Source organism: Pteronotus mesoamericanus, unplaced genomic scaffold, assembly GCF_021234165.1.
Source record: "Pteronotus mesoamericanus isolate MK-2021 breed Mesoamerican mustached bat unplaced genomic scaffold, CSHL_Meso_final scaffold_476, whole genome shotgun sequence".
Classification (NCBI taxonomy): domain Eukaryota; kingdom Metazoa; phylum Chordata; class Mammalia; order Chiroptera; family Mormoopidae; genus Pteronotus; species Pteronotus mesoamericanus.
In genome coordinates, this window is record NW_026555318.1 from 1,994,761 (window position 1) to 2,008,156 (window position 13,396).

Consider the following 13,396-nt stretch of genomic DNA (forward strand, 5'->3'; position numbering starts at 1 on the left):
GGTGGGGGGGTCAAGGACACGGGTGTGCGGGGGGCTGTGGCCTAGACTCCCAGTCGGCGCTCCAACAGGCAGAGGGTGAAGGCGCTGACCTGCCCCCCCCAGCCCTTTGCCCTGCGCCGGCTTCCCCAAGGCCCCACCTCTAAAATGGCCCAGACTGGAGGGGGAGAAAAGGACAGAGGAGCTTGGGGGGGGCCGAGTAGGGGTGCAGGGGAGGGAGGTGGGGCACAGGGAGACACACCAGATACCAGGGTGAGGGACAGATGGCTCTAGGGTCAGAGTCAAACAAGTGTAGCAAATGCCTGCAGAAATCTGGAGCTCAGGCAAAGTCCAGAGAGTGTTTATGGAACTGAAAGAATGTGCTTTCTAAAATTGTTCTTTGTGGGAGAGGGGAGATGACCCGATGTGGGGGCTCCCGTGTGGGCTGAGGCCTTCTCTCCACCGGGCAGTGCTGGCTGCCTCTGAGGCTGTAACACAGTCTGTACCCCCACCTCCAGCACATCCCACCTGTCACCCAGGTAACAGAGCTGAGGTTTCCCAGTGTGCCCTTTGAACCCCGAGTCGGGCCCAGTCCCCATCTCCCCAGGCCCGCAAACCAGCAGTTTGGGAAGGCGGGAGGCGCTCTGGGACCCCCACAGCCTCTGCAGGAGTTAAGGACACAGCTTTAACTCGGCCCGCACAGCCCATGGGGTAAGGACTGCCAGGGCCTGGCCCCTCCCCACTCACCTCCCTCCCCAGAGGCCCCAGCCCACAAATCTCTCGTCTTCCTGCAGAAAGACCTAGGCTAGAGATGCACCACACCTTCTCCGCTCAAAGTTCCAGTGCCCAGAGCAGGGCTGGCACCGGCCCAGGCAGCCTGGGTCCCCTCCGCCGGCGCTGCCCCGGTGCCCCTCCCCCGCTCCCCTCCTGGCGGGTAGGAGGCGCAGAGCGCTCTGGATTCCCCACGCCCCAGAGCCGTTCGCAGGCTCGCACAAGGGGCCGGTTTCCTGGAGGAGATCAGCAGGAAATCAGCCGGGCCCCCGGCCAGCGGTTCCCCTCCCAATCCAGCTGGCGCCCGCTCCTCTGCAGCTCCCCTTGCAGCCCCTGGGGAGGGACGGGAAGGGGGCGCAGGGCTCTCGGTACTGCCCTTCCTCCCAGGGGTAAGGTGGGGGTGGCTTGGGTGCAGCTCGGCGGCGGCGGAAGAAGGCCCCTGGCCCAGCGGCTGCCGATAAGCATCTATCCTCCTCCCCCCAGTACGGGGGCCACGTGCTTCACATTCTTGGACGTCTGGGAGCGGGGCAGAGGCGTGAGCAGCGGAGATTGGTGGGGGACAGATGGAGAACCACATCCTGTGTACCCCTTGTCCTCTAGTGCCCCCAAATGGGAGCTCTCGGGCGAGTGGCAACGTCCCCGGGGCCATGTAGGACCGAGAAAGTCTCCTCTCAAAGCCAGCCTGCTGTCTCTTCCTACCCTGGTGGAGGAGGCAGGAGTGGAGAACTCCGGGTGAGGGGGCTGGAGCGCTGCTGTCAGCAGAGGACCTGCACACTACCAAGGCAGCGGCAGCGACCTGTATACTCTACACAAGGTCTAGTCACCCGCTCTGGCCTCCAAGTCATTCCAGTACCTCAGAACACCCCTCCTCCAGCTCACAGCCTTGAGGGCTGAGCCCTCCGGCACCCCACCCACATATACATACACCTACACAGGCTATGGGCCCAGGCTCTACCTCACCGCAGACAGGGTGTGGGGGACAGACCTCCACTTCCCCACTGCCTGCCTCACCAAACCCAGGACTCCTGGGACTCCCGGACTCCACGCTCCTGCTCCTCCCCCTCCCCCTTCAGCTGGGGCCAGAAAGAGCCGAGCTGCCCCTGTGGGCAAAGGAAGAGACAGGGCTGGAGCTCAAGGTCTCCCGTCCCTGCTACACCCCCAGTCCTCTGGAAGAGGCAGCCAACATGGTGGAGGGGGCGACCCTGGAAGCCTTGTCCCAACTACCCACTGTGGGGCAGCCACCTTCCCCCAGCTCAGGGTGGACAGCAAGGGTCCTGCTGTCATACCTTTCACCTCTCCGTTTTTGCCAAAGTCAACCTAAGCGTTCACTGTCCCTCCCACTGTCTGCAGCCTGCAGCCTGCAGCCTCCCAGCCTTTCTGCCCCTGGAGGCAAAGGTCAGGGGACAGGACAAAAGCAAAGACTGGGGTTAGGGTGGCTCTGGGAGGGGCAGTGGTGGGGTGTCGCTCAGTCTCTCCTCCTAGAGCAACGGGGTTGGGGGTTGCCCTTCAACCCCCTCCAACCTGCCAGGTCCTAAGAGACCCACTCCAACCTTCCTCCCTGGCAGGCGAGAGGAAGACAGTGGGTTTGGAGGGTGGGAGAAGCTCCTGGGAAGAGTCGAGCCCTGAGGGAGTAGGGAAGCGACCGGAGCCTTGTAACAATAACCCCGCAGCAGAGTGCCAGGTCTCTCCCACCCAGGTACAGTGCCCCGCACAGCTGGGTATGAACACGCCCAGAAGTGCACCCCGGGCACTCGCAGCTCCCACAGTGCACTGAGCCCCTCCCTACTGGAGGAGCCAAAACCCAGGCAGGGGGGACAGTGAGCAGCATGGAAGGTGAGCAGGCTGCCAGGACTCCAGGGTTTTCTTCAGTGTCCCTCTTAAGAAGGGACAGTCCAGTACCTGCCCCGGTCCCCAAGTGAACACAGGGTAACAAAAGGACATGGCTGGGGCGCGAGGGGGTGTATTCATTTCCAGAGGAGCCCTAGACCCATAAAAAACCACACTCATCCCCAAGAGAACAAACCCGGTTGGGGTTAGGAGTAGGGGGAGGAGGGTTCTTCCCGCCAGAGCCGCTCTCCCCTCCATTCCTGGACAGAAGCCTCCAAGATGCCAGCCGAGTGACTGGGGCCAGGACCCCAACCCAGATGGACAGGTGCCCCTCCCCAGGACGGAAGCGTCCCTTAGGATGGCAGAGGGGTGTCTGATGAAGTTGCCCCTTCCTACCACACCTCACCACCCACGTCAAACACACCCTGCGTGCCCCTGACCCCCACTCTAAGGACACAAGGGCAAGGGCAAGGGCTGGGATCTGGGCAGGAGGCCCCTCCTCAGAGCAGACAAGCCCACGAATGGGACCTTTACCCCACCCTCCAGGATGAGAGAAAGGACCACTCTGCTGTGATTGCTACTGATTCCAAGCAAGACGATATAAACTGGGGCAAGGGGCTTCATTTCCCCTCCAAGAAGTGCAAGGATAAATGAACAAATGTTTCCTGAAGGGAGGAACCCCCAAAGTTTCTCAGCCCTAAAATAACAGAAATAGTGCTGAGGGTTACTCCAAGAGTCCAATTGTGCAGCAAGGGGACGGGTTTCCGCAAGAGAGACAAGGGGGAAGTGAAGGGAAGTGGAGACAAGACCCCACCACGCCCCCAGGCTCGCATCCCCCAGTAGGTTTGGAAGCCCCACCGCCCACCCCCACCCTCTACAATAGGAGAGGGGTGGCTGGTACCTACAGTGGTTTGAGCCATTCCAAAGCGGAGTCCGGAGCGGGGTGGAGTAGGGACCGGGGGCGGGGAGCCCCTTCTCCGGGAGCAAACAGGCCCGGTTCTGGTTATAAAAATCCACCACCAGGAAGGGGTTGGGGGTGGGGGTGAGCCCCCCCACTTCCACACTCTCATACATCTTTCTCAGCAAAGACAAGAGGTCCAGGCGGGGAAGCCGTGAGCGTCGCCTCCCTCACTCAGCCGGCGGCGCCATCCGAGAGCAGCTGGGGGCGAGGGGCACGGCGCCCCCGCCCCGACTGGCGACCCGGGCCAGCGGCCGCCCTCTGTCCGAAATCCTGCGTTCGCGTTTAAGTCGACCCGCTGCTCCGCCGATCCCAGGTGAAAGCCGGGAAGTTGTGTGTGGTGCCGGGTGGGGGGGGTCCCTCGACTTCCCCGGGGAACGCCCGGCCGAGCCCGGGAACTCGGCGGCTTCACCTCGAGGGGTCTCCTGTCTCGAGTCTCATGGTGTCCGAGGCTGAGTCCGGCAGCTCCCCAAGAGCGCCGGGCAGGGGCGGGATCAGCGCAGGAGGCGGGGGCTCACTGAGCACTTCCTCCTCCCCGCCGGGGCTCCCGGGCTTCTCCCGGGCGAGGACACCGGGAGGGGGTGGGGACCCCGCTCGGCCCCGCCTCCGCCAGGCCCGGCGCTCGGGCTCGGGCGGTGAGCTCCGCCGCCCCCCGCCCCCAACCGGAGCCCCGCTCCCCACCGGTCCCACCCACTTTCCTCCGCCCCATCCCGTCCAGGCACCGCCCCCAGGCTTAACCCTTTCCTGGCGGGTCTGGCTGCAGCCGGAGAAATGCCGGGACTGAGACCGAGAGGCGGGATGTGGATGCACGAGTAGGGGGAGCCTGGGAAGGGGGAGGAGAGACGAGGAGACGGAAGGGAAAAGGCTCTAGAGGAAGAGTGCGCCGAGTACGGACGGAGGCCAGGAACGGGGACAGGCGCGAAGGCCGGGACGGAAGAGGGGCGGACGTTTCCCCCAACCCAGTTCCGGCTCCCAGTCTCCCCCGAGGCTTGGACAGTCCCCGAACCGGCGATGCCAGGCGGGGGAAGTGTTGGTGCAAGGAGGAGAGGGGTGGTCCCGGTGTCCTCCCCTAACACACCCCCCACCCAGCCCGGGCCTCATTTGCCTAATGCAATGCGGCTGAACTCTCGCTGAACTCGCCTGGCGGCGCCTCACCTCCGGGTGACCCACCCACCGCTGCCCGTGACATCACCCGCTCGCCAGCCCGCTCGTGGGGCTCGCCTGCCGGCCCCCTGCCCAGCCGGGCTGGGCCAGCTTCCCCAGAGGCGCGGAGAGGGGCCACGGGAGGCGAAGGGCCGGGATACGTGTGGACAAGTGTTAGCGCCACGGACGCGACGTGCCGAGTGTCCCGGGTGTGACATTGTGCAGCTCAGGCGCTGCGTCGGATTGAGACACCCGGCTTGTGTCATTGTCTGTGACATCATGTGTGACTGGCCGCCTGCCCACCGGAACCCGACGCTGCAGCGCGGGTGCTTCGGAGAAGACGCGCGCAGCCGGGGCTCCCCTCCCCACGCTCTGCGTGCTTCCGGTGAGCGAAGCCCCGCCCAGGGTGTCTCCCAACCGCGAAACCAGGATCGGGCCCCCCTCCACGGCACAGTCCAGTCCTGGAGAGATCAAAGGACGGGCTGGTGCCTTCCAACACCCCACTTCCTTCTGGAAGCCCTGGGAATGCTTGTTCACTGGAAGAAAGGCCTAGGTTGGGTGGGTCCCTGAAGGAGGGGATGCTCCTGGAGGAGAGTGTATCCCATGACTCCCTTAGACCCTGCAGCGGAGAGCCCTCATTCCAAAAGGGGATAGGAATTTACATGCTTCCCAAGGATATTCTTCTAGAAGCCAGATTCTTAACACTTGTATATTGTCCTTTAACCCTAACAGCAACTCCAAGAGAAAAGCAGGCATTATTGCTATTTTACAGTAAGGCTAGGTGGGTTGTCCAAGATCATACTGCTAATAAAGGGTAGCACATTTGAAGTGTCTGACATTAAAGCCCATATTCCTACCATGCCAGGCCAATTCAAGACAAAAAACAAGTATTTTTTTAGTACCTCCTATATGGATACTCTGGTGAGCCTGCGCTTGCAGATCTTACGGAGCAACAGCCATTAAGCAAATATTTGTGTCTGTGTGTGTATGTATCAGACTGATATAATTGGTATTATGACACAAATGTAGTGTGCTTTGAAGGAGAATTAATGTAGGTGTTGATGGGTCAGGGACGACCTCAAAGCTGAGACCTAGTTAGTCATGCAGAGTGGGATGGGGTGCAGTCCCAGTAAAAGAAGGAGCCTGTGCTAAGGTCCTGGGTTTAAAGAAGTTGGCGAGTTCATTCAAGGTACTGACAGAGGACTAGGGTAGGTGGAGCATAAAACTCAAGAGGAAAAAGGGCACAAGACCAGGCTGCAGAAGTGGGCTGAGGCCAGGCCAGGTGGGCTTGTTGGCCTCAGTTAGACTTTCGGATGCTACGTTACATGCGGAGAGAACCCCCAGGAAAATTCCGAGCAGAGGAGAGGCGAGATCTGAGTTACGGCGTTATAGGATCTTTCCAGCAGCTAGCTGTGTGAAGAATGGGTTACAAGAGGGCAAAGGAGACCAGTCAGAAGCTGCTGTAGTCACCAGGCAGCACACAGTGGTAGTGCAGTCTAGGAAACTGGCAGGGCTACTAGACAGAGGAAGGCAGATTCTCGAAACTTTTTAATGGTAGAATCTAGGCAGGGTGAGTGGGGGCAGGAAAGGAGATCTCAAAAAGGACTCATGTGTGCCTTGTGCAACAGCAAAGTTCCTGAGACTAAAAAGTAGAGTCGATAGGGCTGGTGGACAGGTGGGTGTGGGGCCCCGACTGAAGCCTCACCTAAGTGAAGCCTGGGCTGCAGGTGGGATGCTGGGCCTGGGGCGCGGGCAGACCCACACCTCCGCAGTAGATGGGAACGCTGGGGAGGAGGGCAGATGCTTCTGTAGCCCGTGGTATCTTTCCCCCAAATGGTGTAGCTACTGGGCACCAGGTGTGCTCTAGGCTCTGTGTTCCCAGCTGCAAAACACTAAAGGATCTGAGACTGAGACTGTCCCTGCTATCGGAGACTGGGGACAGGGGGATAGGGGAAGCATCTCCCAAATGATAACAGGTCCTGGCAGAACTGGGTGAGGAGGAGCCACTTCGTGGTAGAGATGAGTGTTGTAAGAGAAAAAATAAGGACCCACAGGCATTCAAAGGAGGGAAGGAAGAGTGTAGCGACTTATGGGGAACACCTCTGAAAGTTTCTGGGAAGAGGCTGGATTCAAGGTGCCCCTTGGGCCCTGGCCAGGTAGCTCAGTTGGTTAGAGCATCATCCAGATATGCAGAGATTGTGGGTTCAATCCCTGGTCAGGGCACATACAAGAAGCAACCGATGGAGGCATAAATAAGTGGAACAACAAATTAAGTTTCTCTCTCTGAAAAAATCAATAAATTAATTTTAAAAACGTTCCTTGAAGGATGGATAGGATTTCTGGAGCTGGAGAAGGGGAGAAATCAGGGGCGAGATGCCTGTTCTGGGCAACAGCAAGGTCGCGGGACAGGTCAGAGCAGAACACAGCGTCCTGCGGCAGTGGGAGACAAGGCGAAAAGGGCCAACCCACTGGGGGAGGGGCGCTCCTGGGGCGGGCGCTCCTTGGCAGCTGCCCGCGGGCATGGAGTCTGCCCTCCTCGGCTGCATCCCCCACAGCTACTCCCAGTCTGTGGGTCGAGCAGGTCCTCAGCAGGCGTGGGCTCAGCTGAACTGGCCCTCACTTGTGCCAGGCAGGGCTCCCTTCTGTCCCCAACCCCATCTGGAGAGGATAATCAACAGGAAATCATGAGGCTCTGAGCCAGAGAGACAGCAGGTCCCAGTACAGAGTAGCCATCCCCCAAGACAATTTCTGGCTCCACCAGCCCCTCATCACCACTGCACATCACTTCAATGGCACCTCTTTTTTTTTTTTTTTTTTAACCTGACCCAAGGACATTTTCATTTGCTTTTTTTAGAGAAACAGAGGAAGAAGAGAGAGAAATATTGGTGCGAGAGAAGCATCAATCGGTTGCCCTCACACACACCGTGATCAGGGGTCGGATTGTAGGCACCCATACCAGGGATGAACCCACAACCTAGGCATGTGCCCTGACTGGGAATTGCACCTGCAACCTTTCAGTTACAGGTCAGTGCTCCAGCCACTGAGCCACACCAGCCAGGGCAAGAGTCTTTGAAGCCCGCCCCGGCCCTCACCAGCAAGCAGGTCGCCGTGGACTCGCAGCAACTCCCCGAGTCAGGGACGATTTAGGAGTCTTGCTAATGAGGAGGAAACAGAGAGGCTGGGTGACCTGCCCAGGGCCGAACAGGAAGAGCTGTCCCTTGAGACTGCTACCCGCAGGGGCACTGGTCTGCAGGCTGATTGAGGTTCCCAGCAACCCGGTAGTCAAAATGGGGAGGGGAGGGTCTCTGTTTCTGATCTAGCCAGCGCTGAGGGCCTCCAGTCTATCCTGGGAGACCCAGCTCCACTGGCTGTGCAGTCTCCATGAAGGAGGAGGGGGAGAAGGAAGACAGTGTGGGCACCGCCCCAAAGGAATATGAAGGGAAACACTTCCTCTTTCTACAGATGCTACCCCTGAAGGGTGGTCAGAGCCAGCGCTGGCACACCCCCCGTAGGTACACGGCCCTAGGCATGGGGTGGACATAATCTCTCAGGCCTTGGCTAGTCTAAGAGGAGGATAGTCTTCCTTCCCCCTCCCCAACCCATGCTGGGAGTCCCACCCCCGACAAGGGACCTGTGCAAGGTTAGTGCTGCCAGATAAAAGGTGAGGGGCCCTATTTTCATTCAAAACTGCACCCACTGTCTTTTAGCTGACTCTACACTTCGGGGCAGGATCCCCCCCACGCCCGTCCCTCCTATTGTCCAGGAAGAGTAGGCAGGCGGGAGGGAGGGAGGACACCGACTGCAAGGGGGGTGAGTGGAGAAGGGCACCCCCGTCTCCCCAAGGCCCCAGGCCCGATGGCCATTCCCCAGTCTCCAGGCACACGCAGTGACTATGTGGGCAGAAAGGAAAAGTCTAAGCCAATCTTGGGGCTCCCATTCCCTGATCCTCTGCTCACTGCTTCCAGCTTCCCTGCTCCCACCCCACAAATGGAAACAAAATAAGAACATGAGGCTTTTACATTCTGTTCTTACAGTGTCTGTCTGGAGACAGGGCAAGGTGGCCTGCTGAGCTCTGCAACTCGCAGGGGCTGCAGTGGGCAGACTCCGAGGTGGGGAGGGGTGTGAACAGATAGTATCGGCCACTTCCAGGACAGGATGGAGATCTGGTTTTGGCCTCTTATCGCTCTTTGCCTCCAGCCTTCAGGGTCCAAAACAGAGGGAGGGCCAGGCTTGGGGCAGGGGGCTTCCCGCGCCCCCTACTGGGGGAAGGTGGGAGCTCCTAAGGCAGAAGCCAGGCCTCAGCCCTGGGGGAAGGGGTTTCAACACTGGCTCTGCCCCGGCAGGGCTTCCCACTTCCCAAAATACCCTCCCGCACATGCCAGTCTGGACGGGTGAAAACAGCCCAGCTTTCCAGGTCACTGAACCCAGTCAGAGCCTCCGCCAGAGCCGCAGCCTCCTGTGTAAATGGAGATAATGTCCCTCTCCCAGGGCTGCAGGGATTAAGATTTGTAAAACAGAGATAAAGTCCCACACACAGTAGGTGCGCCACAGATGTTAGCAACCCGTTCTCTCCAACTCCCACCTGGAAAGGCCTGGGTCCCTCTTCACTGTCACAAGAGCTGTACCCCGGCGATGAGACAGCAGTGGCCACAAGCACAGCACACAGCTGAGTGCGTGACGTGGGTGATCTCACATAGACAATCTTGCCTCGTCTCAGCCTCTGAGGGACCCGTATCCCTGCCTTACAGACCAGGAAGGGTGCTCAGAGAGGCTATCAGAGCCGTAACTGACAGAGCCTGAATTCAAACTAAAGCTGCCTGCAGGCCTCCCCTCCCTGTGGAATTCCAGGGTGAGCAGCAAAAAAGGCAGGTTAGTTTCCCCTCCAGCCTAGCTGATAAGAATTAAAGACCTTTCCCTCCCCAAACACACAACATAATCCACAGACCACTCCCCCTTAAACACTCCAGTCCTCAGTCTCCACCCCCTCCAGCACACAAACTAAGTGATACCCCTTTGCCAGCTCCTCTGGATTGGATTCCCCTAAAACACACTCAACTCCCTGATCCATTCACCCAATACACACAAACCATTAACTCCCTTCTCAACACACACCCAACCTTGACCTCCCCACCTCTAAAACACACACAACCCTGACCCTCACCACAATGCACATAGAATCCAACCCTCCACAGTAAATACCAGTCCTCAGAGGAGACCAGGGGGAGCAAGGCGGGGGCGGGGGGCGCGGGGGCGGACCCTGTACCATCTCTGGGACCTCCCACGCTGGCTCCCTGAGAGACTATAGCAGGACAAATATCCACCCCTCCCCACAGTAACCTGGAGAATATTTATGTCATTCCATAGGCACCTGGGCCTCTAAAGGGTACACCCAAGACATCCAATATTCAGCCTCCTCCTGACTTGGGGAGAGGGATGGCAGGGGGTGAAGCGGGAGGAGGGGGCCTTATCAGCAAGGTTTCCTACAAAAGGGTGGCAGAGGAACGGAGCCTATCGTTGCTCCCTGGGGGAATGGGGGCGCTCATGTGCACCTCTCCTTGGAAGTGCCCGAGCCCAGCGCTGCCCCAAGCAGGGACAGCAGAGAAGACGAGGCTGCCTCCATCTCTCACATGTGACTTCTGATCTGCCAGAGCAGAAAACCAGGCCCCCCAGCCTGTGCAAGAAGCAGGAAGATGCCCCTGGTCCCAGAAAAGAGGAAGGTTACGGAGAAGCTCAGAGGCTGTGGATCTGGGCACGAGGAGAAGGTGTTGTTGTTTACTAGGAAGGGGAGGGCCGGGGAAACCCACAGGCTTACACAGGGAGGGGGCAGGAAAGGGCATTGCCTAACCTGGGTGGAGAAAGCCAGAGAAGCCTCTACTTGCCTGAAATGTGGGTACCCCACCCTGGGGGGGAAAGGTTACCAGGGTGGGAAGTAGAGGACCCGGAAGCCCTCCCCACCCACCTCTTAGAAAGAGGAAGAAGCTTGCAACATTCAGAGGGCAAAGCATTCGCTCTTCTGGCACAGGACAGGGCAAGGCCGGGGACCAGGCCCCCGACCACTCTCTCTGAGTCCAGGCCCCAGGTGAGCACAGTGTCTGCGACTCTGTTCCCATCACCAGGGGAAGGACGAGTTGTCCACAGACACCAGGTTACGGGCCCCTACCTCTCCCTCCCTACAACAATCCCATCCTGTCAAGAAGTAGATGCTCCCGAGCTGGAAATATGAACCTTGGTCCTTTTAGATGCAACAACTACCCCACACGGACACTGGGAACCACCGCCACACCCGCCCACTCCCCGGCCACCCTGAGCCCGAGACCGGCCTCCCGTCACCTGGCACAGACTGGAAGACCAGGTCAGAACCAGGCTCCCAACTCCCAGGCCACTCTGCCACCCGCCTCACATCCTCTGAGAGGAGGACAGAAGAGAGGGAAGAAACAGAAGACAGAGGTGTGAGGCCGGATGGCAGTGGAAGCCGAGGTAGCATCTGACGGCCCCCTCGCTGCAGGGCTTATGGTGGGGGCCTGAAGGGGCACAGACATCAAGCTCCGATCGCCAGCAGCTGGTGGGGCCTGGGAGGCAGGGGGCCACGGCGGAGCCAGAGGAGGCGATCCAGGAAGCAGCGGTGGCGGTGGGCACTGGGCCAGTGCGGGCCGCAAGGCACCCAGCCAGGGCCTGCCCCAGGGACAAAGAGACTCCCCGGCTCTGGGGAGAGCGCGCTGCCCCCTGCGCTGAGAAGGGGGCACTGACCCAGCCCAGCCAGGAGCACAGGGCAGCGATGCCGGGCTGCCTGCCAGTGGCCATGGGAGGGGCGGTGGGTGCCCAGGGCAGGGCGTTCAGTCCCTGCCCACCAGGAGAGGAGGGACACGTTTCCCGGGTCAGCAGCTGACCGGCCGGCCCGCCTGGCCATGGCCTGCTCTGCTGCCGCCACCCCCCCTCGCGCCCCAGGCCAGGCCATGGCTCCGTCCTCCCCCCCAGCCCTGGCCTGGCGCCCAGCTGGGCCCTGGGGGCCAGAGTTACTGTAAGCGGCCTGGCAGGCCCAAGGTCTGGACTCTGCCAGCTGGCCATGGCCGCCGCCACCTCCCACTACCTGGCTCAGCCAGCCAGGGAAGGGCACTGAGACCCCCGTCCAGCTAACAGGCAACCCCCATGGCAGAGAAAGGAGGCAGAGAGAAAACACAGGCCCTGCCAAGAGCGTGCATGCGTCCACAGCCCGAGCCCAGGCCCAGCGCCCCTCCCGGGACACTCGCCCCGTGCACCGGGCTGCTCCTGGGTCCCTCCCTCCCACCCTGCCCACAGGGCGGAGCAGGCAGTGAGAGAGGGTGCCAGGAGCCTGCCCCTCTCTACTTGTTCAAGCCATTTCCCTCAGAGGCACTGGATGGGGGGGCTAGGTGGGTGCTGTTCTCAGCGGAGCTGCCATTTCCACCAAATGTCGAGAGGTTTGTTTACCCGCCTCCAGCCTCTGGGTCCAGTCCTGGGAGCCACTGACGAGGCCCTCAACAGGGCAGCACTGGAGAGGGCTTGGGGACGCCACGGAACAGCCCCAGTTCACCACCCCCTCTGCGGCACCCCGGCATCCAACACGACCACGTGGTCAGCCCACAAGCTTGTCATCCTCAAGCCCCCAAACGATGGCCCCCCTTTGTCCGGGGGAGCCCTCGCCGCTGCCACAGAACAGACGCGCCCGCCCGGAGGCCAGGGCCCAAGGCCTGCTGCCCTCCGGAGACCCCCCGCCGAGCCTCCCACCACCCCACTTACTGGCTGGGGAGGGCGTGCTGTAGCCGCTAACGGGAAGCTGGTGCTGGAGAGAGGTCAGAGCGCCCGGCGGGGAGAGTCCACCCAGCATAGGGGGGAAGAAGAAGGCGTAGGGGGGCACCGGGTACCCATTGAGGTGCCCTCCCCCGGGTGTTGGGCAGGAGCTGCTGTTGCTGGCCATGCCAAGCAGCCACAGTCAGGAGGCAGGCAGACAGTCTGGCGGAAGGCTCCGGCGGGCTTCAGGCCGCCCCTCCTTGGGGCATGGGGCCTGGGCCCAGAGGGGGTTCGGGTGGTTAGCCCACCCCCCCTTCTGTCCTGGAGCTGCCGTCCAAGGCTAGCAAGTGAACCTCAGCCTCCCGGAGCCCCACTCTAGCCGGGGCCAGGGGCTGGGGGACGTCCCAAGAGCCGGTCCTTTGGTCAAGCAGTTCCGTGAGCTGGCACTTTCCTGGGAAGGTCCAGAGCTGGCCTTCAGGATGCCGAAAAGGACGCCTCTGTTAGATGACCCCTGGGTAGGCGGCTGGGGGGGCCATGTCCTGTGATGCTGCAGAAAGAGGAAAGACAGGTGAGTGGGCACTGAAGAGCGGGCACACGGGCATTCCCCGTGGAGCTCCCCAACCTGGGCGGCCGGAGATTTTCCCGTGGCACCCGGCTGAGCAGACAGCTGGCACCATGCCTGGCTGGCAGAGACAGCCTGGGAGCAGGGCCCAGACGCTGCTGGGGGTGGCAGGACAGCACAGCCAGGCTGGGGAGACGGGGACAGAGCTCGGAGCCTCGGAGGGCCTCTCACCGCTGTCCTGAGGGGGAAGGGTCCACAGCACCCCCCCCAGAGGTTCCCTGCAGCACAGGCAGGCAGCTGTGCTCCTTCCCCAGTGTGGGTTACCTGAGGTCAAGATGCAGAGAATGTAGGCTGGAGGGGTTAGGGAGGGGGAGGAAAAGCCGCTTCCCTAAAGCATTGGCACTTCTCAGAAA

The 13,396-nt window shown here is 60.8% G+C and overlaps 1 protein-coding gene across 4 annotated transcripts in view; it reads right to left on the reverse strand.

The window, feature by feature from the left end:
* The window catches only part of RARA (retinoic acid receptor alpha), a 43,835-nt gene that overhangs the window by 10,148 nt on the left and 20,291 nt on the right, over nt 1-13,396 (reverse strand). For 2 of the 4 annotated variants that reach the window (XM_054593836.1, XM_054593835.1), the window contains exon 2: nt 12,431-12,968. The exons of 1 other annotated variant lie outside the window; for it this stretch is intronic. In XM_054593836.1, coding sequence (XP_054449811.1) covers nt 12,431-12,608 — 178 coding nt within the window. In that variant the 5' untranslated portion in view covers nt 12,609-12,968. Of the gene's footprint in view, nt 1-3,479; nt 4,039-12,430; nt 12,969-13,396 lie in introns of those variants that run through there. One more of the 4 variants, XM_054593837.1, reaches the window with a different exon arrangement.